Source organism: Gymnogyps californianus, chromosome 19 (genome assembly GCF_018139145.2).
Source record: "Gymnogyps californianus isolate 813 chromosome 19, ASM1813914v2, whole genome shotgun sequence".
Lineage (NCBI taxonomy): Eukaryota > Metazoa > Chordata > Aves > Accipitriformes > Cathartidae > Gymnogyps > Gymnogyps californianus.
In genome coordinates this window covers 7,514,423-7,536,769 of record NC_059489.1, presented here as the reverse complement: position 1 = coordinate 7,536,769, position 22,347 = coordinate 7,514,423, and the positions used below count along the sequence as shown (strand labels likewise).

Sequence of the window (22,347 nt, the reverse complement as noted above, 5' to 3'; positions counted from 1 at the left end):
AATATTAACCTAGGCATCACTTCTGTAAACAGGGCTCTTATGCCGGCTGGCTCACGGCCAAAAAAAAAGAAAAAAAAAAAGGCTGGGAGCGGAGGGGGCCCGTGGGAAGGGGCTCTGAGATGCAAATCACAGCGGTGTCGCTCAGCACACTTTAATCCTTTGTCCACTTCAGCTGGGCGCAGATAATGCAACTAATTCAAGTGCTTGTCTCTCTGGTGTGAATTAGCTGGATGACAGCCTAAAACCTCTCCCCGGCAACAGCAAACCTGCAAAAAAAGGCAGAAGCACAGCTCCTCTCTGTTCCCAGCTGCCCTGTCCAGCTCTTGAGTTTGTCCAGCAGAAGGTTTCTGGCTCCCCTCACGTCTCCCTGTGCGCCTGCTCACTGGGGAGGACGCTCCAGCGGGGCTGCAGACCCCATGGCTTTTGTCCACCTTCTGCCCCTGGCTGCGGGACACCTTTTCCCCTGGGCAGCCCGACCTGCACAACCACTGCAAGGACCCTGGAGACGTGCTGCCAAGCGCTGCATGGCCGCCTCGCTGCCTTCTGCCTGCATAAAGGTAAAGGAACAAGTTTGTTCCAGCGCTGGCTTAGCTGGCGGTGCCACACCGAACAACAGCAGCGCCACAAAACCTTGTTTTAACCTTTCCCAGGGCAACCAGGTAGGATGGACAGTGCAAACGTGGAGGGCTAGTGTATGTTTTCATGCTCCTATGGGCTTGATGTTCTCAGGCAACCTGCTCCTGGTGTCGAGCAGTGAACACGAGAGACCAGGGACATCTGCGAAACACAGGCAGATTTTCACATGCACGTGATCATCTTGTGCTAATAGTGTTGGGAATAGGATTGAAGTTCACAGCAACAGCCACACCTGGGTGCCTACTGCAAACAGCGTGCTTTTGTTGGGAGCAGATGAACCGGTGCAAAGTTGCTTCCCTCTACCCGCCCGTGCAATGCCTGGGGATGGAATGGTGCCCTGGATGGGACACAGGGGAGCACGCTGCTGGTTTCAGTCTTCCTTTTCGGCTGCTTTCTGCCAGTCACTGTCTGCCCTGATGAGCTAATTCTCTCTCGTTCACGTCTGAATGTTTCTTCGTCTTCCAGTGACTCCCAAGACACCAGTATTCAAGCCTTCTTGGATTTCCCTAGCTGTGATGGAGCAGCCCTAGTAGTTGTTGTTCATGGCAGCAGGCCAGGAGTGCTCACACAGTAATTCTCCCTGCTTCTTCTGTGCCTCAGTTTCCTTCAGCTGTGATGGGGGACAAGCAGTTGCTGGGATGAGAGCACCCGGCAGGGTTGCTGGCTGCTCCCTGCAAGGGCAGGCAGCCCTTTATGCTGAGAAACACAAGGGCCTGGGGCATTTATGTAGCTCACTGCCTAGGAAGAGGTTTATATTTAGCCTGCAAATGATGATGATATCTATATATTGTCCTCAGTAAGAGCTTGCAGCTGGTGGGTACCTCCGTGGGGAGAAGAGCAGCCCACTTCTCCCCTACAGCCGCTCAGGAGGAAGACCCAGCAGCAGGGTCCAGCGGGGAAGTCAGGAGTGTGGCTGGGGGCAGGAGGCAGAACCGGTGCCCCCAGCGATGGGGCTTGGAGGGGCGTTCAGAGACCGGACGATGCCTGTGGCTTGGGAGCAGGAAGAAAGTTTCTTATTCATGGCACGTTAGGTCTCTGCATCCTGCTGCGTGGCTTGCAGCAGCATCCTCCTGCCGCCCCAGCTCAGCCCCGGTGTGTGCTGGACATGTATTTTATGAATGTGTAAAATAAGCTGCACGCACAGAAGCGAGATGTTTACTGTAAACTGAGCGGGGTGGTAAACTGTTTTTTGGGGTCACTCAGTGTCTGTTGGGGGTAGGAAAGCCAAGCACTTCTCTTAGTAAATGCCTTTGTAAGTGACGTTTTAAGTACCTTTTCATGTACCTTTTCATCCTGAGATCTTGGCTTGCTTTGCCATCCTCTCCCAGGTACATTGTATTATATCCCAGCTGACTTTTCCAAGGTCACCCAGTAAGGTGACAGCAGAGAATCCAGATCTAGCTCTGATTAAAGCATTGGTCCAAGTGATGCTTCCTGGCCCAGTGCTATGGGCTTGTGTTTGCGGGATGTCACTTGTCAGCAGTTGCTCGCAGCCCTTAAGGGACAGGCTGTGCCTGGGGCACGGTGGAGGTGGCTGCAAGTCCCCTGCTCTATGCATGTCCTTATCGGCATGTTACGGCTCTGTAAGCCAGTCCCGAGCTCAGGAGCCTCAGCAGCAGTTTTAGGGCAGACCATGTGCCTGGAAACCAAAGTGCAAATGCCTCAGAGCTTGCAAATTGTTTTTGAGAAAGACTAGTTGAATTTGTTCCAGGGATCCAGATTAGCAAATTGTCTGACAGATTGAATCTCACAGAGGAAGTGGGGGGGGTTTGTTTGGTTTGGGGTTTTGTTTTTTTTTTAAAAGCAAGGGAAACTAAGTGACATTTCAGCTGTGGGATTGCAGAGCAGTTCGGGGTAGGGAGCTATTCCTGCCCCAGGTTCAGTCCCAAATTAAACTCCTACTCTGATCCTTCCCTTGAACACAGACAGACCCAGCAAAAACCAAGCTCCAAGAGCACCTGAAAACAGATTCCTGGCCTGAGACTGAGGCAGGGACAGGATCTGAACAACCCTGGCAAAACCCCTATGGACCAGCCCTGCTGGTGCTGAGAAAATGGGACTGTGCCAAGCATGGGGGAAGTGCTGGTTTATCATGAGTTTCCCAAGCAGTTCCCATAGCATCATTCCCGTGTCCTTCCCCTGCAAAGGGCATCGGGGTCCTGCCTGCACTAACGGGTCTCAATCAGCCTGACCAGCCTCATCTGGGGCCTCCTCCCACACCCCCTCCACCCCATTTGTTCCCCAGCTGCATTTAAGCCCGGTGCCTTGCATAGATCAATCTTTGATCTGTCTCACCACTGCTTTCTGCTCTCCTTGGTTGACTCTGGATCTGCCTGGCTGCTTTGTGCTCATTAGTCACCAATAATGTGGGTGTAACACCAGGTGAGAAATCCCACTTTTGGGACCAGGTTTAATGACCATTAGCCAGTGTTGGGGGTAACACTGCTTGGTGTGGAGATGGGAAATGGGGGATGAGGAGGCAGCTGGCATCAGAGCATGCACTGACGGCTCCCATCAGCTTGTAGGAATCCAGCAAGATGTGGCTTGTCCCTGCTCTTTACCTGGGTGGCAAATCTCCGGCTGGTGGGTGATTGCAAATGGTTTGTGTGCAAGCTGGCCCTTGCCCTCCTGACTGCCCCTGTCCCCCCGGTCGCTGCCTGTGGCTTTCCCAGAGCCTGTGCTTTGTGCAGTAGGTGGGGAGGCCGGTGCCGAGAAGGGCAGCTCTCCCCAAGGCAGTGGGGGAGGCTCCGGAGATGAGTCTGAGAAAGATGTGCTTGCATAAAGTCACGCTAGAGGTGGTTTTGGAAGTGGCTCTGGCTCAGGCTGTGTGACACCCTGACCTGCCACCGTACCCTGTGCTGTGGGTTTGTGCCGCCCTGGGAGCGGGGCAGAGACAGGGACCGACGCTGGTGCAGGGCTGCCCAAACAGATGGAGGTCTTTGCTAGGAAGCTGGCTGAGGTTATTGAGGATATCTGGAAGCTGCTGGTGCTTTTCTTCCAGCAATTTCCTGCATTTGTGAAGGTGAGGGAGGGTGGTGTGTTCCCTGAACAGCGGGGCTTTTGAAGAAATGGAGTTACCTTATTGTTAGCTGCATGAAAACTCTAGCCAGCAGATGAGGATATGGCACAGGGAGGGGGCAATGGGCTGTGTTGGAGCTGTGGGTGGGAGTCTAACCCTGCTGCAGCCCGTCTCTCCCATGGATTGACATCTGGGGACCCTGAGCAGTGGCAAGGGGGTTTTCCTCTAGCAGATCTTACTTATCAAGCTCTTAACTGTCATTTACCTTGGCTTTTATTAATGAGGAATAAGGGACTTAATGGGGGAAGGATCAGGAGAAGTGTTTTCCTGTGCCTGGCTGCTGGATCCTTGGAGCAGGTGGAGGAGGTTGTGGGGGACTGAAGGTCCGCAGCCAGAACTTGTGGAGTGTGGTTTTTCAGAAGCCAGGAGGTTTTTGGGCTCCAGCTAGCCAAGAGAAGCAGCTTTGGCTGTGCTGCTCTCAGCAGATGCTCTGCTATTCCAGCCAGGTCCTGCTCAGGTCTCTTGTCCAAGGACAGTTGCTCTAAGGAAGGTGCAGGTGATGCCTAGAAGTCACAACAGGGCAGGAAAGGAGATAGAACGACTTACTGCCAACACCTAGGCTCTTCCTGCCCACGCCCAGAGGGATCACGATGTTCAGCCTTGTGATTCCTGGAAAAGGAAAGACAGGAGCTCTTCATCCCACTGGGAAGTGCAGGTCGCTGTGCACCTTAGGGTCACGTTGTCAAGGGTGTGTGTGGAAACAGCAAAATGTGGCCTTGAGCCTTTGTTTTGTGGGCAAAACCCCTTTGGTTTGGCAAATACAACCATCCCCTTCTTACTTTTTACATGTTTCTCTGCATTCAAATTTTAGATGAAAACCCACTGAAATATTAGGATGAGGATGACTGTTCATTAGGTATTTTCTAGCCCTTTAGTGACTAATCTGCCTGCTTTTCTGAGACATCTTGAACTCAGCAGCTGGGTTAAGGTCCTGGCTCTTTGCTTGGTTGCCCAAATAGTTTTCCTCATTTTTAGCCACTGTCATTTGAATTCATCAAGATCGCTGGTGCGTGTTTTCCTGGCCGTGCTGAAGGACCTGCTGCCCAGACTGCCCTGAGCAAAATCACGGGTGGAAGGTGCTCACCTTTCCCAAGGATTTTCTTGGTGACACAGAGACCAGCTCTTGGCTCACTGAGGATCTGTTCGAGACCCATGAAACTTGAGAACTCCTCGCACTTCAGACCGATGATGGACTTGTATCGCTCATCTGCTGAAGTGTGGGAAACCCCTAGGAAGGATGGAGGCCTCTAATAGGAAATATTGCCAGAAGGTCAAATATCGATGCCTTTGCTCATCTGTTACACCACGATCTGAAGGCAATTGCTAGGGGATTGCACAGCTCCTTCTTTACTGTGGTTTGGAGAAACCAACGTGTTTCTCCAGCCCTGGAAGGGCAAGGGTACATGAGGGTTATTTGCCCATATGAAAGTTGGGTTAAACCTTCAGTGACTGTCTCAAAACCCAATCTAGGTGGAAGGACATGGCTAAGGTCCTTGTTTCCCAAACAAGTTAGCTGGGTTGAAAATATCTGCAGGCTTTCTGTCTGCAAATAGATCTGGCTTGATTACTTTGTTCCTGGTGAAGGCGGGTGGGTAAGTGACGAACTGACCTTCGTCTTTACGCGAGAGCCTGAGGCAGAGCAGAAGAGTGTACGTGTTGTGCAAGATGCACTTGTGGCTGTGGCCAGACCTCTGCACCGCCAGCTTTCACCCTCCCAGACGTGTGCGGAGAGGGGGCAGTTTCCACTGCTTGTTGCTGGAGCCCCAGGCCAAGCAGGCGGATGCTGATGGGTGCCTCGACACTGCTAAAACCCTTTCCTATCTTCAATGTCAATTCAGGTTTCCTCTTTGTCCACAGACATGAGCGGGCAGGCCAGAAAAACAAATGAATTGTGCTCCAGGCAAAACTGGCAGGGGCAAGCCGAGCTGCCGGCTGGGGTGACTAATGGGAGTTTTGCGGTGTTGCAGCGAGGTGAGCCCCCAGGGAGCCAGGTGGCCCCCAGACACAGCATGGTGGCCAGGGAGGGCTCAGCCCCGGCGGGAGCCTGAGCCTTCCAGAGGAGGGATGTGGGATTGCTCCTTTTATGCCCTTTCCAATGCAGAAAAGGCTGATAAAAGGGTTTTAAAGTTCCTCTGCTGCAGCTCGGATGCGTGTGCTCCTTACTGACTTTACTCTGTGGCTATCGGAAAAATCTCAGCAATGTTTTGTTAGTCATCTTCCTCCCGAGCACCTGGCAAAGCCACCTGGGGAATTTATTTCCCCCAGTTGCCTCTGGGGGGTAGGAGGGACCAAATCCTGCCACGGGTAGGTACTAAGCTACTTGGGTGTTTTTGTGCTGCCATCCACGTGCTGCCATCCACCTCCTGCCTTGGTGGTGGCACAGCCCCAGGGACAGAGCCCCTCGCCCACAGGAGCTGCTTGTCCCTCGGGAGGTGCCTCCACCGGGCATCCCCCATCTTCTCGGGGCAGCGGGGTTTGGAGGCAGCCTGGGGTGCTCTGACAAACCCAGCCAAGAGGCAGGGCCTTAACCCTCTGCTGAGGCCAGTTCTGCTGCAAACTGTCCCCCTCTTTCCTTGCTCCTGCTGCTGCAACAGGTCTAGAGCAGCCTGGGTTTTGGCAACAGGGAGAGCTGAGCTTTGCCCTGGCCCCTGCCAACAGCAGGACCTGCTTATTAAGAGACGGCGCATAGGGTTCGTTTTTATTCTGGGTAAGGGAACTCACGCAGCGCTGCTGCCTATCCAGCACAACCTCTTGCCGCTTGGCAACGCTGGGGCATCGCCTGTGTTTTCTGCAGCAAGAAGTAAAGAAATTATTTTTAAAAGGAGTGAAGTGGGTTGCACAGCCTTGGATGGGAAGGCGAGGGATGGTGCAAAGGCCTGGGGGCTCCAGATTGCAGTTTCTGCAGAAACCGCTGAGTGACACTTGTGTCTTCTGGATGGTGAGGTAGCATTGTGTTAGAGGAACCGCCTGCCTGGCAGACCTGGAGCTGGTTAAAGGTCCTGCACAAAGGCTTTTCCAGCCTACGTGGCCTTACGGGACAGTCCTAGAGTGGGAGAGTAGGGAGGTTATGGCTGCAGGCCTGAAATGCCGGCTGTAATTTGAATTTCTGCTGACAAGTCCTGCCTTGTGAACGTGATCAAATATGCATGTGGTGTCAGCAGGGCCAGCCCTGCAGTTTCCGTCTCTGCCCAAGATGCTGCCGGCACTTGAGCATGGCTTTGCTTTGGGCAAGTTCACTGGCAGTCCAGACCTGCAGTCAGGTCTGGCACAGAGATATAGGGATGGATCAAGGAGGTTTGAAAAGTACCGTCTTAAATCAACCCACGCTACGTGGTGACTTGGCTCAGCCGTGGTTTCTGCCCCCCGTGCCCATGAGCTCCCCCTGTGTGGCCCCATGGGGGGAGAATCTCATCTTCTTCCACTGCGTTGGTGTTAAACCCTGGTTTGGGGATGTGCCTGCTCCGTTGCTTTGAAGCTCCTGCCGCGGCGGGGATGGAGGCAGGCAGCGTGCCTGCAGGGCAGCCTTCAGAGTAGCTACAGCAGGCAACAGCTGCTTGTAGTCAGAAGTAAGACTACATTAATCCAAGTTTTTCCGTTCTTCACTTATGTCCTTGCTCTTCCTCCTTTTCCCCCTGTGTTGGGCCTGAATTGTCAATGTTACCTAACTTTTGGCATCACCACAGCTCGACTATCTGGTTTGCGCCTCTGCCTCCCCGCTGCTTGTCCATCTGTTGCTACCTCTGTGTTTCAAGCATTTCTGACTTGCAATGCTCTGTAAACAGGAAAGAACCTAAATCTCAGCTAATCCACCGGTCTCGCTAAAGACACAAACACAGGGAAGGCTGGCAGCTTTCGGGGTGGAGGTAATAGAGCAACTATTTAAAACATCCTCCAGGGTTTCTGGGCTAATGCCACACGCCCCGGGCAGTCTCTCACCCAGCAGTCGGTTGCCGGCTCAGAACACAAGGGGAAGCTAGCTTTAAGAAACTCCACTTGTTTTTCTCATGTTCATTCCATTTCTCTTGGTAACGGCAAGACCCTTGTATCTTTGGTCTTGTGTGGAAAGCAGAGAGCTGTTTGCAAGCTTCTGCAGATGTTCAGCGTGGCAGAGGAAGGGGCAAAGCTGCCTGAAACGGTCAGACCTTTCTGCCATGTGTGCTGGTCTAGAGTCAGGCAGGGGTTTAGCAAACGGAAGTTGACAAAAAATCCTCTTCCTTTCTTAGCTACTCACATTTAATGCCTGTATTAACATTCTACTTGCTTGTGGTTGTCAATGGAAACGGTAAAGATACATGTAGAAGTTTAGATTCTTTTGTGTAACAGAAAACCAGAAACATGCTTCAGTTTGCCTTTTTCTCTGAAAGTAACCTAGGAGGACTCCAAAATCTAATTATATTCTCCTCCTGGCAAATCCTTGTTATAAATTAATTGGAGCCAGAAGCAGGTACCCAATTTGCACGTTTCTTTCCCCATAATGCAGTATTTGTGTGGTAAGGTGGCAAATGAATGCAGAGAAAGCAGCAGGCTGCAGACTGTTTGTTCAAACTTTTCAAACCCATTTCAGAATCTTTATTGAAAAAAAAAATTAATCACAGCATCTCAACTGTTATTCAAACACATTTAATAAACAAAGAGAAACAGTAGCAAAGGGCACTGACACGTGACAAACTGTACAAAACCTCCGGGTTTGCAGGCAAACGCGAGGGGAGGAGCCCGTGGCCCAGCTGCAGGACTGGGGAGCTGCTCCGTCCCACCGCCCCGCAGCGAACCATGCCCCCTTTGCCTCAGCCCACTCAGTCACCCCTGAGAAAAATCGATTTTTTTTAAAAATGTGCAGAAACAAAGACACTTTAAGAAGTTATTTCCAGTCTTGCCATAATGGAACAATTTAGGCCACTGGGACAGTTTAAAAAAAAACCAAAGTGTCATACTCTCCATTCCCAGGATTAATGTTTTACAGTGAACCTTCCCAAGAGGCACAAGCACTCCTGGATATCCAGTAGATCTACCCCTGCTCACCTACCCTACTCACCGCAACATGCTACCTTTTTTTAAAGTGAATGGGACAAATTTCATCCTAATTCAGCGCTAGTTTTGATATAGTTGTGACTGAGTGAAAGGCAACGGAAGGAAAAGCCCTGTCTTGAGCACAGAAGGGATGCAACTGGTGCATAATGCTGAGACCAGCCTTGGTCTCGGGGTAAAGGTGACCTAGCAGTCGGGAAAGGAGAAATCCTCCACTGGGAATGTACCTGCTCTGGATGGACTTCATGCCTGCTCCTAAATATCGCCCGAGAACTCGAGTGTCCAGTACCAATGATTGGTTTTCTACCATAAACTTGTTCTGTTGAACTTAAAGACCCTGCAGCTGAATGCAGTCTTCAACCCCCTGGCATGTCCTTGCTGCAGGAAGCAGCGTGGAGGGGAAAACCAAGATGCAACTTTGATAGTCCTTCTTGTGCATGTGAGTTAAAGAGCTGTTCTGTTCAACTGGCAATGGTAATTTTTAGGCCCTCTGTGGCTCAGAAGGGAGTGTGATGGCATCACTCTTGCATCAGGCAATCCTCCGGTGGGCTTCACCACGTATGGCATTTTTGGTGATACAAAAAAGCAAGGAGGTATCGGTTTTTATCTACTTGAGCTGTACTGGACAGGAAGTCTCCCTTTGCAACTAGCGTTGCTTTGAGCTCCGTGGTTTGAACAGCAAGGTGCTCAGCTGGCATCGATGTGACATGCAGCTCAACCAGTTCCTGTTGCCTTTAGTTTGATATTTCTTGACCAGTTCCCAGAAACTCCCTCCTCTGAGGAAGGGAAAGAAGACAGATGAGAGTGTTAAAGGGCTTTTTAGGCTGCTAACTCGCATACGTGTGCTTCTTGATTTCGTAGCTGTCAGCACAGACGGACAATGACTGAGGCTACAAGATACTGACAGAGGAGAGATATCTATACACATCACAGTGTTATTTAGGCCCAGCCAAGACGTACGGTCTAATCACACCAATACCATCTCACCACATTATAAACAGGGAAGATGGAGGGAAGAAAAAGAGCTGGGTTCTTCAGCGTGATGGCAAGCCAGCTGCATTTCAGCAGCCTGTAACTGACACAACGTGAATTCAAAGACATTTGGCACGGTCCATTGTTACCAGGATTAAACTAGCACAGATAATTAACCAGTCTTTCGCGAGGGAAAGCCTCCACCGGAGGAGGTACGTTGGCAAAGCAGGATGGGAGAGGACAGGCAAGTACGTACAGAAGGACTGAAAAGAGGCAGAGAGTGCGGCGGTGTCACTCAGTGTCTTTGCTGCACGTCTTGTTTGCTCAACTGGTTGTTGGACCGTTGGTAACGCTGCTGCGAGGCCCTGTCAGCAACAAGTGATAAGATGGGAAACCTGCCTAATTCTATCTCAAAACTTTAAGGAGACCACAGGTAGCTGAAGTCCTCCAGAAAGGAGCCCAACTCCTCAGTCCAGGTGAGGAATTTTCTGATACCTTAGTGAGAAACATCTGCTCTGAGCTTGTCAATGTCTGTGAATTCCAGCATCTCTGAAGCTTTGCGTTTAATGTCAGTTTGGGACTTGACTCAAAAAGACCCAAGTGCCTGGACACTTAGGCTACAAAGAACAAAGCCAGGATGTAAAGGGAAAAACATGCAGCAAATTCCTAAGAAATTCCATTTACCAGCCTAGGAGGGACATGCCCTTGGTTAGGGATGGCACAGATTAACAGAGGGGAACCAGTGACTGCAGTTTGGCTAAGATTAGAATTCAAGAGAGGCACAAACAAACATTTTGCACACCCATCCAAGGCATTCCAAAAAAAAAAAAAAAAGAAAGAAAAGTCACAGAAGTCGACACATCACTTTGGACAAGAAACATTACAACAGTTTGGCAACTTTTCACCAACCCCCCCACCCCAACTCTGTGATGCCCCTCTGTAATTTGAGGTGATCGCTTAAAGGTGGGGACATAAGGGGGCTGCAGATAAATCCTTGCATCTAAATAGGGGATCTCTTCCGCAAAGGATCTCATGGGTTAAAACAAACCTACCTGCTTGCTACAGTACAAAAGAAATTCTGCCTGAAGTCCTCCCTTGGTGAGAAGGAAGGAGACAGAGAGCCCACGCTGCTGGAGACAAACAAGGCAAAGCTGAACTTGGCAGCAACAAGTCCCTAACCTTGTGACTTTGCACCAGGCTAAGATATGGCCGTGGCAGGGTATTGGAGGGGAAGATGTCACCACTCCTCTTCAGTCGAGAAGTGTAAAGGACAGAACTATCACTCTATCGCTCTTCTGGGTGAACACAGGTCTCTTTGTTTATGCATGCGAAGTAATGGGCTTCGGAAAATGCCAGGAGCCCGTGTGTAATAGCGTTAACAGCGAGACCCGTGTTAGATGTACACACAACTCCCCTCCCCTTAGTATCTAAACTCAGCTTTTAGGAATTGGAACAAGGAACAAATACAAAGCAAGAATGGAGAAGTCTGTGTGGTGTTTTTTTACAAGTGGCTGTTTTGTTCCTCCTTTTAAAGCCCTGATCTTCTGATTTGGGGGGGCTGGCTGGTCAGGAGGGGGAGCATCGCAAGGTCCCTGCACTTTCTGGTGGCAGACCTGGGTGCAAGAAATGGCACAGCTCAAATACAGATCTTCCCACCTACGCCAGCCTGTGGAAGGTGGGACTGATTGCAAGGGCCTGTGGACCTGAGCAACCTTCGCAAAGGCTCCGACTGGGAATCCGGCCCAGCCATTGTTGGAAAAATTCAATACAGTGCTGGCCAAGAAAATAAAACAAATACTTGTGGAAAGGACTATCCAGCTGGAAGTCTTTTCCTTCCTTGGTTTCCAGGGTAAGAGGGAAGCCTTTGGTTATGACCAGAATTATTCGCCATTGGCAGGACAGGCTCGGCTTTGCTTTGCATTAGCTTGGTTACTGTACAAGGGCAAGGTTGCACTGCGGAGAGATGCTCTGCCCAGCTAGACTGCCCTTTTGACATCTGGGAGTTTTAACGGAGTGGACACTTGAATTACATCCGGGATCCTCGCTCTTGAAGAATCTGAAAAAGAAGAGAGCTTCTATAAATACCTTGGACAAGTTTAGATGCAAAAGTTCATGTTCAGAGTCCTTGTTTTTTTGCAGAGAAAGGAAAGATGGACTAACGTGAGAGTAGCTTGCTGGCTTTTATGCTACCATCACAAATGACAGGCTGGTTAAAGCTGACTGAGCCCCTTCTCTAGAAATCCTGCTTAGCTGCCTGCCAGGAGTTAAGAATGTCGCCTTTTGTTGCTATCCTGGGGAAAAAAAGAGTGGATTGAAAGAGGAAGAAAAAAAGCTTGTCTCTCCCTGCAACATTCAACCACAAAATGTGACCAATCTCAAAGGTCCTTGCTATGCTGTCCTCCTTTCTCAAGTCTATCTCTTTCCTGCCATTTTTTTAATTTTAATTTGAAACGTACAAAGAGCCTTAGCTCTTGTCCTACAGTAAAACATGAAATCTTCCAGGAGGGGAAGATCATGCGTACAGGAGGAAATAGGAAAGCTGGTACACAGAACTGCTACTGCAAATTACGGATCTGCTAGTGTAAGAAGGGCTTTTTCTTTGCATAGGGGAATTCAAGTCAATACATCTGAGCAGGTGCCTTACCTTTGCCTTCTCGCTCGGCTCCTTGACAATGCCATTGGTAGAATTGTTGAGCTCCCTGGACACAACACAGAGGAATTCTGCCTGGTCTTCGTTTCCGTAGTTATAAGAAGATCCAATGCTGATCAGCTGTGCAACAGGAGACAGCCGAGGTAACCATCAATAAGTCTTGACTTTTGCTTTATTCCTACAGTTGCTTTGTGAGGGTACAACAGACAACAGTCTGGACCCGTAGCCTCCTGTGTCACAGGTTTTCGTGTGTGTGTGTGTGTGTGTGTGTGTGTGTAAGTGTGTGTAAGTGTAAAGCAGGGACACAGCCGGGCTCCAGAGCCCTCTAGTGGCACCTGGAGCCGCAGGCAGAAATTCCAGCCTGAAACTGTAATGTTGAACACAACAGACATTTTCCAATTACTGAGGGCGGAAAAAGGAAAAACACGTCAAGTTTTGCAATCTATAATATCCAGCTAATTCAGATATAGGGCAGGCAGTGCACTTCCTCGTCCAGATGACGTTGAACTCGGTCTCAGCTTGCCTTGTGACTTTGATGTGTACAAACTGGAAAGGCAATTCTTTACCACAGACAGATGTTAGATTAACTAGGGGACATGTGGCAAACTGGCACCATTCTTTATGTAGATGTTGTCAAGATGGAGTTTGATATCTGTATAAATGGGATTATATTCTATTACTGTTGTGATGAGGGGTCTGGACTCGATCCAAGAAATCCCATCTGTCTCATCTATCATTATTACATTAAAAGGACATCCTGGAGTGCAGAGCTAATTTGTCATTTACCACTCAGTTTGGCTTTCCAGGTAATAAATCTAAGTAATCTGAAGAAAGCAATGTGAATCTTATCAACTGTGTATATCTAGGAAACTTTAATAGGCAGCGTGCACCCTAACTTCCACGTCCTAATGGATTTTAGAAGAGACAGCTCCGTATTTATATATGAGACAGATGCAGTCAACAGCCTTCCTAGACAGATGACTATCTATATGGTTACAGTGCAGCTGCAGGAAGACTTGGGGGCTGTCGTACTGCCTGACCTCCGGTACTGGTTTAAATAGGTTTTGATGTTTGTGCTGAGGGCAAAAGATAGACACAGGATAAAAAAAAAAAAGATTTTTTTTTTTTTTTCCTTTTGCTTCCCTGCTCCCTGTCTTGACTGTTTAAGCTCTTGGATATTTCAGTACCACACACCACTATTTACTCAACAAACACAAAGTATCTTTTGATAAAGATAGCAATTTTCCAGACTACTGAGCTGTAGGTGGACAGGAGAATGGATTTCTGTTTAAAATAGCAAATTTCTATTCCATCCTTAATTTAAGCAGGACTGAATGGCACAAGGCAGAGAACCTGCAAGGCCACATGCTCCTCTGAGAGCCCAAGCCTGACAGACAATAAGGCTGCAACAGCTTTTACCACTTCTGGCTTTCCTGCAGGTTTCTGAACCAGTCTTTTTGATGTTACGAAGTGACTGGATCCAAAGAGCCCATGAAGGGAATGTCTGCTCTGTTCAGTCGGTGGCATCCAGGCTAAGATTTAGCAATAGGCTCTCTTTGTCCCCAGTATGTTACCGTCTTTCCTAACATGTCTCAGCACGCCAAGTGATGTGATTTGGGGGAGGGTAGAAGCCGTGCCGGGTTGCACATCTGTGGAAAGACCTTGGCAACAGGCTGCAGCTACAACGTGCCTCCCAGCAGGGCCCGTTTCAGCGCAGGACATATCCCGGGCTGCACCGCTGCCACGTTCCTGCTCTGTGACCCAGTCTGGATCATCTCACAGCTGGAGAGAGGCGGTACTGCTGTGTGAGGCCTAGCCCTGACCAAAGCATTGTATCTGTCTGTCCCGTTGAGGCTTGCTGCCCTTGGGGGTGTCTGAGCTGAATGCAAGTCCTGGGGAAGGCAAGAACAGCTCCTGACGGTGGGAGCGCGCTGGAGTGGGATGTGCAGGAAATTTTCCTGGTGCCTGCGGTGTACAGGAAGGAAGCTGGTAAGGATCTCAGTGGTTTGTGCAAAGGTTGTGGATGGCGGAGGGAGGGAGGGAACTGGAAAGGAACACACTAGCATTTGCTTGTAACTAGTATCTTGACCCTATCATTATAGATTTGAAAAGCAAGACTAGGAAAGATGTAAGGGTGGAGATTCCCGTGTAGGGCACTGCCTTTTGGGTTCGCGGGTGTATACTTGCACGTGTGAAAGGCAAATTCTGTTAAGTAAATTTCTGGACAGGAAAACCTGGGTGTTGGAGAACTGCATTTCCATAAAGCAGCTAGTGGTTCTTGGTCACAAGATTTCGCTACTGGCTCACAGGGGCAAGAGTTTTTGGCTGCCTCTCCACTGTCCAACAGGAGTTTTCAGGCATTACAGAATGGATATATATGAACAAGTGACGCAAAGTGCTGTTGCTAATCCTATGCCTCACTTCATGTCAGCACATTTCACACAACATCCACTTGTACTGACGCTGGACTAATTGGGAAGACAGTGGAGCTGTAATCCACAGAGCCTATTCTGCAGTTTCTTAATATAGCATTAACATGCAGGCCAGCTGGTTTCCAGTTCTCCGTCCTCCTAAATAAGCGGACTGTGTTTGATTCCAGTAAACCAAATCTGGAACTAATGCCATGTGCAACTTCAGTGACGCCTAGCCCCGAAACCGGCTGCATTACAAAGGCATCTGCAGGAAGTGTATTTCTCATGTCACTCAGCGCCTCTTTAGCAAACGCAGGGGTCATGGCTTTGAGCTTCCAGAAAAGTTCTGCTCTGTTTTTTCATGGCTCTATTAATTTTCCTGGATAAAACTGTTGTACTGGGGCCTGGTATATGTGATGAAATGCAGGAGAAGGGAAGAATTGCTCTGGGATTTGACAAGGATACAAGAAGTGCTGAGAGAAAATGAAATCTCTCTTGGCAGTTTGAGTGAATTCTGCCTTTCCCTGTCAGTTATTTTACATAAGTGGACTGCTGCTCAGTTCAGACTGCTTATTCAGAAGAGAAGAGCAGTGTGAAGTGCAACTCAATAGCAAACTCTGCTTATTTCATATGCAGCCTTCAAAGGGATTCTGCCATTCTTCGGTAACGGTACCTGTTCGAATTTCCACCCATCAGACATAGTGGACACCATCTGCGTGAGCTCTTCCTCTTGGCACTGCAGGACTCTGTACACATGCTTCACAGGTCCCTAAAGCATGCAGAACAAAAATAAACATGAGTTTAGTAATTGTTATACTAGTATCAAGGTAGAAAATTAGTAAGCCTCTCCTGCTCTGTCATCTTGTTATTTGAGGAAGTCTGAGCCCCACACGCTTTCTGAGGTTTCATCCTTCTGACCATCCAACCGATTCTAAAACAGGTACATACAGCTGGCAGGCTTCTCTTAAAAGCCTTCTAGGCATCTAAGGGCCAGTGAAAGCAAAACTTCTTTGGCTTTCAAAGCCATTTACTGCTTTTTGAAAACATTTCTCCTCTGAAATTGAACCTACTGGGTGTGTTAATATCAGCTGACCAGCAATGGGAAAAACTGCCACAGACAGATAGAAAGGGAAGAAAATGGTTTAGAGAAGGAGTTTGAACTGTTCTTTACCTACCAAAGCAGTATGTTTTGCTTTATAACTACCCATCTTTGCTCCTGGCCCCTCTTGTTTAACTGTTCATTGCCTTTCCCTACAATGCTAACAAGATGACTCAGTGGTCTGTGCTTATAAAACCGTAATGGATACTCTTTCCTAGCTGTGCCCTGGCTCTACCTAAAAGCACTTATTCCCCCTGTTAAAGATGACTACTAAACCAAAGAACTGTTACTAGAAGTGTCTACAGCAACACTTGTCCTTCTGCTGCGCTACAGAAAACGACTGACTTCATAACGCCAATGTTCCTGTGCATTACTTGAGAGGTTCTGTTCTCGTTGTCCCGTATCCGCTCCTTCACCAGCCGCACAAGAGATGCAATATTGTAAAACTCGGCTTCTTCCAGTACCCCTAAGGAAGGAACCAAAAGCAGAGACAAATTCTCTCACTTTGTACAGGGTAGAATGAAGATGATTCTCCTACAAGGGTGCAACACCCGCTCCTGACTCCAAGTCTAGCCCAGATGTGAGAAAATCCCCAAATGCAGAATAGACTGTGCCACCGATCTCATGCTCCCAGGCTGGAAGAAAATGACCAACTAGCTGTCACCTCCTTTTGTGACCTGGAGGATCTTTAAGAAAGATTATTCCCCTTGCCCTGGGGTTATCAGAAACCTCGTGGTACAATCTCTATTTTGTTCGCACAGCCCTATTAGGGGAAAGTCACCAAAGCTGCCTGCTTGTAGAGAACTGCTGGCTGTGGAGAGAGAGGAGATGTGCTAACAGATCTTTTGCTCTGCTAACAGAAGCCTTTGAGCTAAGCAGAACAGCGATGGGTTGTGTTATAAGCTGCAGGCCTCTGCTTTCAGGAACATAAGGAATCTAATGAGTTAATCCCTGTTAATGAGCATCCTTCTGAGAAACTAACGGTACTAACGGCACTACTGGAAATGCGGCTTGCTCACACCCTTACACATCGCCACGTCAGGAACCCTACGCACTCGGGCAAGTTTCTGATGAGGGCTCTCGGATACTGCTGTCAAACAGCGTTTGCAGTTCTTCCCCTGTATTTTTCTCTTACCTTCTTCTGCAAGCTCCTTGTTTATGATGAGCTTCCCATGTCGGAGGTAGTTCAGTATTGGACCAAAATAGGTGGGGTCTCTGTCGATGAGATACGCCCCTGTCTCATCCTGTTGAGTGTGTGCAGGAATGAAGTGGGGATGGTTACGTGGTACCAGGAAAAAAATACTTTCAGTTGAAAACAATAAATTGAACGGTTTCTTTTTGAGAACCTGGATTCATTTGCCTGTGAAAGGTGTACTAATGACTCCACGTTTAAACCAACTTTTTTTTTTTCCAACTTCTGAACTCAGCTACAAATGTTGCAGCTCACTAATGCTGGCAGATGCTTCAAATTAAGCACTTCTACCAACAGAGTTTATATACCCAGAGAGAAAAGCAGGGCTTAGCAGTGTTCCTTCACTGCAATAATAAGAACCAAAAGCTGGCAGTTGTGTTCTGTCTAAATTGTTTTTCCAGACTAGTTTAGGAGACTTTGGAGGAAAACTGGATCTCCAGTTCTAACTAACAGCACATGATAGTTTAAGTAGCTCTTTTTTTTCTCCTTTCTTCTTTCCAGTACTGAAAATGCACGTTGCAATGCACCAGCCGTGTCTCTAGCAATACAATAACTATTGCCATCAAATAACCAACAATTCACAACCAAAAGCATTTCTTGAGCCAGCTCTGAAGTCTTTCATATCACTCCCTTAAATTACTTTAAAGCAATGTTTGTCCTACCAATCAATCTGCTCTAATGCAATAAAAAACTGTGAAAAAATATTCTGAAACATCATCATCTCTACTCACTGATGCCGGTGACTGCTATTTTGATCACAACCAGGATTTATCTTTTGATTAAACTCTGAACGGAGTGGCAAGAGACCTGACTAATTCTCAGTCTGACCTACCCATAAAACATTTACAAAACCTTGTGCAGCGGATCCTACAGAAAACCTGCAATTACAAGAACAACTGTTTGCAAAATCCTTACGGTAAACTGCAATGACTTCAAAACCATCCACCCATGTAAGGAACGTGCACTGTGATCTTTTATGAGAGCAAAGTGAAATATATTAAAAAAAAAAAAAAACAAACACATGCTCAGGGTGAGAAATCATTAAAATTCCTGCTTCTAGGAAAGTTTCCTTCTAGTTCCCTCTCTGCTGTAACCAGTGTGGGAAGGTTCTGGTTTGTTCTTTGAGGGGAGTCACGTCACCGTGGGAGGTGGAGGGCATCAGTGCCTGCAGCACCAGGGTGTTACAGGCACGCGGGCAGACTCTAAGCCCCCTGCTTGGGGACGAGGCCAACTCTGTGGCCGTGTAACAGGACACGAGGGACAAGGAGATGGCGTGTGTCAGAGCAACGTGTGCCCCGGGGACCGTGGGAGCGGGGCTGCTGTGGAGATCGGCCTAGCCACGCCGCAGGGTCAGGGGCTGCTAGGGCTGTCAAGCAGCGTCGGGGGTGCTGGCCCTGGGGACACCGGCAGCCGGTGCTGTCGCCCTGCCTGTACAGCAGGGTCAGGGGGTGCTGGCCCCGGGGACACCGGCAGCCGGGGCTGTCACCCTGCCCGTACAGCGGGGTCAGGGGGTGCTGGCCCTGGGGACACCGGCAGCCGGTGCTGTCACCCTGCCCGTACAGCGGGGTCAGGGGGTGCTGGCCCTGGGGGCACCGGCAGCCGGGGCTGTCACCCTGCCCGTAGAGCAGGGTCAGGGGGTGCTGGCCCTGGGGGCACCGGCAGCCGGGGCTGTCACCCTGCCCGTACAGCAAGTCGGGGTGCTGCTCCCCGGTGACACCGGCTGCCGTGAGGACTAAGGCGGCTCAAGGAAGGGCGGTCACCGCCCGGGGCCTCGCCGTCGCGGGGTGGGGTGGGGGCCGGCCCCCGCCGCGGCCTCACCTTGTCGGAGCCGAGCTCGGGCCCGTCCTGGCAGCAGAGGCGGCACAGGAAGGACTTGGGCTCCCGGCACAGCGTCTGCCGGGTGCTCACGAAGTACGTGCCGCCCACGTTCAGGCGCACCCACTTGGAGGCGGCGGGCGGCCGGGCCGCGCCGGGTGGGGACAGCGCCCCGCCAGAACCCGCCGCCGCTCCGGCCGCGCGGGGGCTGGGCGGCCCCGGCGCCCCCCGGGACCCGGACTAGGCGTGCGGCCCCGCGGCGGCCCCTCCGCTGCCGCCGCCAGCTCGGCCATAGCGGTACCGCTCAGCGCCCCCGCGTCGCCATCACCGCCCGCTGCGCCGCCGCCGCCGCTTCCGTCGCGCAAAGCACTTCCGGGGCAGCAGCGGCGGTCACCGGGAAGGAGGGGAAAGACGTTTTCCGGTAGGGCTGCGCTCTGATTGGGCGGCGGGGGCGGGACTTCCGGCGCTGCTCGCGTCTGCGCCCGGGGTCGGCGGTGGCGGTCAGTGAAGGTGAGAGCGGGGAAGCGCCGCGGCGGGGCTGGGGGTAGCGGGGCCGCGGCGGGGCCGGGGGGGGCCTGGAAGGGGGTCCTGGGGATGGGGACCGGCCGGAGAACCGGGGAAGGGGAGGGAACAGGCCGGGTCGGGCCTGGGTGTTGGGGGTCCAGTGGAAGGGGCGTGAGGCCGCGGCGGGGCTGGGCTGAGGAGCGGTGCCCGGTGTGCCGGTCCCCCCTTCCCGCCCCAGCCCCGCGGTTGCTGGGCGCTGCCCGCTCCCCTCTCCAGCGTAACCCGCCTGGTGTCATGTCCCCTGGGTGCAGCCTGGAAGCATGGCGGGCCGCAAAGCTGCCATCAAGGCCATTGACTGGGCAGCCTTCGCCGAGAGGGTGCCCCCCAACCAGAGGGCCATGTTCAACGCCCTGAAGACCCGCAGCGACGCGCTGTCGGCCCGGTGAGTGTCTGCCCCGCTCCTGCGTGTGGGGCAGTTCAATCCCTCAGCTGAACCATTCAGGTTTTGTGGTACTGGCTTGAGCCGGTGTCGGTGACTGTGGTCTCACAGAAGTGTCCTGACAGGCATTAAAACAAGTCACCTTCAAGACAGCTGGTGGCTTTTTTTGGCAAATCATCTTTACTTAATCCTCCGCAGAGTAAAACAATAGCTGCAACGTCAAAAAAGCAGTTCTGTGAAAGCAGTTTGCTTTGGCATGTTCAGAATGTTTTGCAAGCTTTGTTATTCTGTTAAATGCTGCACAAATTCATGAGTCTTCTCAAATCCTTCAGCATCCGGTGCTTGATACAAATGTTGTTGGCTGTTGCAGTTAATATTGCTGATTGCCTCTAGCTCATTATGAAGACTGCCTGATCCTTTCCTACAGGGCTGCACCCAGAGATGCTGTGTAGTAGTTTGAAGTGGAGCAGGGCTGCAGGCTGAACTCTTCTTGTCTGTATAGAGAAGTCTGTTTCAAGGGCAGAGGGATTTGCAGCAACAGTTCATCACTGCTCGTTAATGACGGACCTGAAAATATTTAAACTAAACTTAGCAGGCTCTGTTGACCCTCTGGAAAGTAACTGTGGCAGAGAGCAAATGCTAGCGCAAGGTTACTTCTAGCGCTGGTCATGACTGCTGTCCTCCGTCTCTTTAGGTTGGCTGCCCTGCCGGAGAAACCCCCGACCATCGACTGGGCCCACTACAGGGCTACTGTTGCTAAAGCTGGCATGGTGGATGATTTTCAGAAGAAGGTCAGTCTCTTTGTCAGCTGGGTATTGCTCTTTGGAGGTTTAAATGGGGAATGTCGTTGGTGTTGAGAGGAAAGCAGCAGAATTGGCAGAGGAGGTTGGTTTTGGCTAGGAGGTGCTCCAGCTTTGCATCCTGCAGATCAGTGTCGCTAACCTCGAGGAGGTCACTTCAGTGCGATCTTTCAGGAGGAAACCTGTGGCACCGTACGGTGAGAAAGCTGGTGAAAGAAAACTTGATAAATTATTTTGGCTGCAGGAGTGTATTCGGGTAGTGCCTCTCCTGAAGCAAACGTTCGAAGTATTTCTCTAACTCACTGAATGGAAGAAGGCGGCCAGCGTGGCTCTGCACACTGTGAAACGTGTGAAGCTAGCGGATGCCCGCAGGGGTTGCCATCCTCTTTATAAGCAGGAACTGAAAAGCACGAGCGAGGCTTTTGCTGAAGGACACGTGGTGTCACTGGCACTATGAAAATTGGCCTCCCGGGACTGGGAGGACCCACTGACCTCAGATGGATCTGGGAACTTTCTCTTGGGGGAAATAAGTCTGTGATATGATAAGTCTTTGGTATTAGACTTCCTTGCTTCCTTACAATGCTGTGCTTTGCTCTTTACAGTGCTGTGATGAATGTGTGTAGTAGTATGTGTCCTGGTGGTGGCATGCAGTACAGAATAGATTGCTTTAAGCTCACAGGTGAGCAGTGCTGCTTGCGAAGGACACAGTCAAGCTGCAGTGATCCGTTTTACAAAGCTCGTTAACTTACACGGTTGTGAGCATATCCTAGGAAGAAAGGAGGGAATGCTCCTGGGCTCCTAGGGAAAATGACCTTGGTGTGAAGGATTATTTCAATCAAACAAACCGTATAAAAACTTTTCTCTTTTGATTTACAGTTCAGTGCACTAAAGGTTCCTGAGCCAGTCGATACACAAACTGCCAAAATTGATGCCCAAGAGCAGGAAGCTGTAAGTGTTTAAACTGTTCCCTAATGCCGGGGTTGTCTCTGACTTCTGTGAGGCTGGGAAGAGGCGAGAGGGAAGGGATGTTCTGTACGTGCATCTGCACAGGCAGGGCAGCCTGAGCTAGAGCGTGGCTCTGGCCTTCGCACCCATCTCTGGCTTTTGGCTAAGCAAGAGGATCGCTGCCCATGGAAGGGTTTGGCTGTTTGGGATTTGATCAAGATTCTGTCCGCTTATCTAGTGTAACGATGATGAATTTTAATGCCAACTTAAAGCATGGGGTTGCAGGTTCACTCTAGGTCACTGTCTTTATCATAACCGTATTCACCACGTCCTCTGCTTTCCTGCAGGCAAAGAGCACGGCTGAATATGTGCAGGCTTCCAAAGCTCGTATTGTCCAGTATGAGCAGCAAGTAAGTCTGGACTTTGCTTAGTGAATATCCTCTTTAACCCAGCCTGGCACACACCTTGTTCTTGTGTGTGCTTTGCTCTTTCTTGCTGACAAGTGACGTGTAACGTGTTTGTCTCTGCTCCCACTTCAAGCTTCAGAAGCTCAGAAGCATGATTCCCTTTGAACAGATGACGTTTGAAGACTTACATGAAGCCTTCCCTGAAACCAGACTGGACAAGGAGAAATATCCATACTGGCCCCACAAACCGATTGCTGATCTGTAAACTTGTCTGGAAGCAGTTTGTCTAACGACTGTCAGACTCTTATGATCTTTTAAATAAAGTACTTTCCCTCCTGTCTGTGGCTTAGATCTTAGACGTGAGGTTGCAAGG

General features: G+C 50.2%; 2 protein-coding genes across 2 annotated transcripts; one reads left to right on the top strand and one right to left on the bottom strand.

Annotated features, from left to right (window-relative positions):
* Positions 1 to 8,258: 8,258 nt before the first annotated feature.
* Positions 8,259 to 19,172, bottom strand: KCTD2 (potassium channel tetramerization domain containing 2). The gene is given in 7 exon segments (XM_050908257.1): positions 8,259 to 11,768; positions 12,357 to 12,482; positions 15,447 to 15,542; positions 16,247 to 16,338; positions 17,008 to 17,116; positions 18,883 to 19,103; positions 19,106 to 19,172. Coding segments are annotated over 7 exon segments (741 nt in total). The 3' UTR covers positions 8,259 to 11,738.
* A 522-nt stretch (positions 19,173 to 19,694) lies between these two features.
* ATP5PD (ATP synthase peripheral stalk subunit d) lies at positions 19,695 to 22,314 on the top strand. The gene is made up of 5 exons (XM_050908453.1): positions 19,695 to 19,825; positions 20,517 to 20,613; positions 21,499 to 21,570; positions 21,915 to 21,977; positions 22,108 to 22,314. Exons 1-5 carry the CDS (start codon positions 19,704 to 19,706, stop codon positions 22,237 to 22,239), a joined length of 486 nt encoding a protein of 161 aa, XP_050764410.1. The 5' UTR covers positions 19,695 to 19,703; the 3' UTR covers positions 22,240 to 22,314.
* The last annotated feature ends 33 nt before the right edge of the window (positions 22,315 to 22,347 follow it).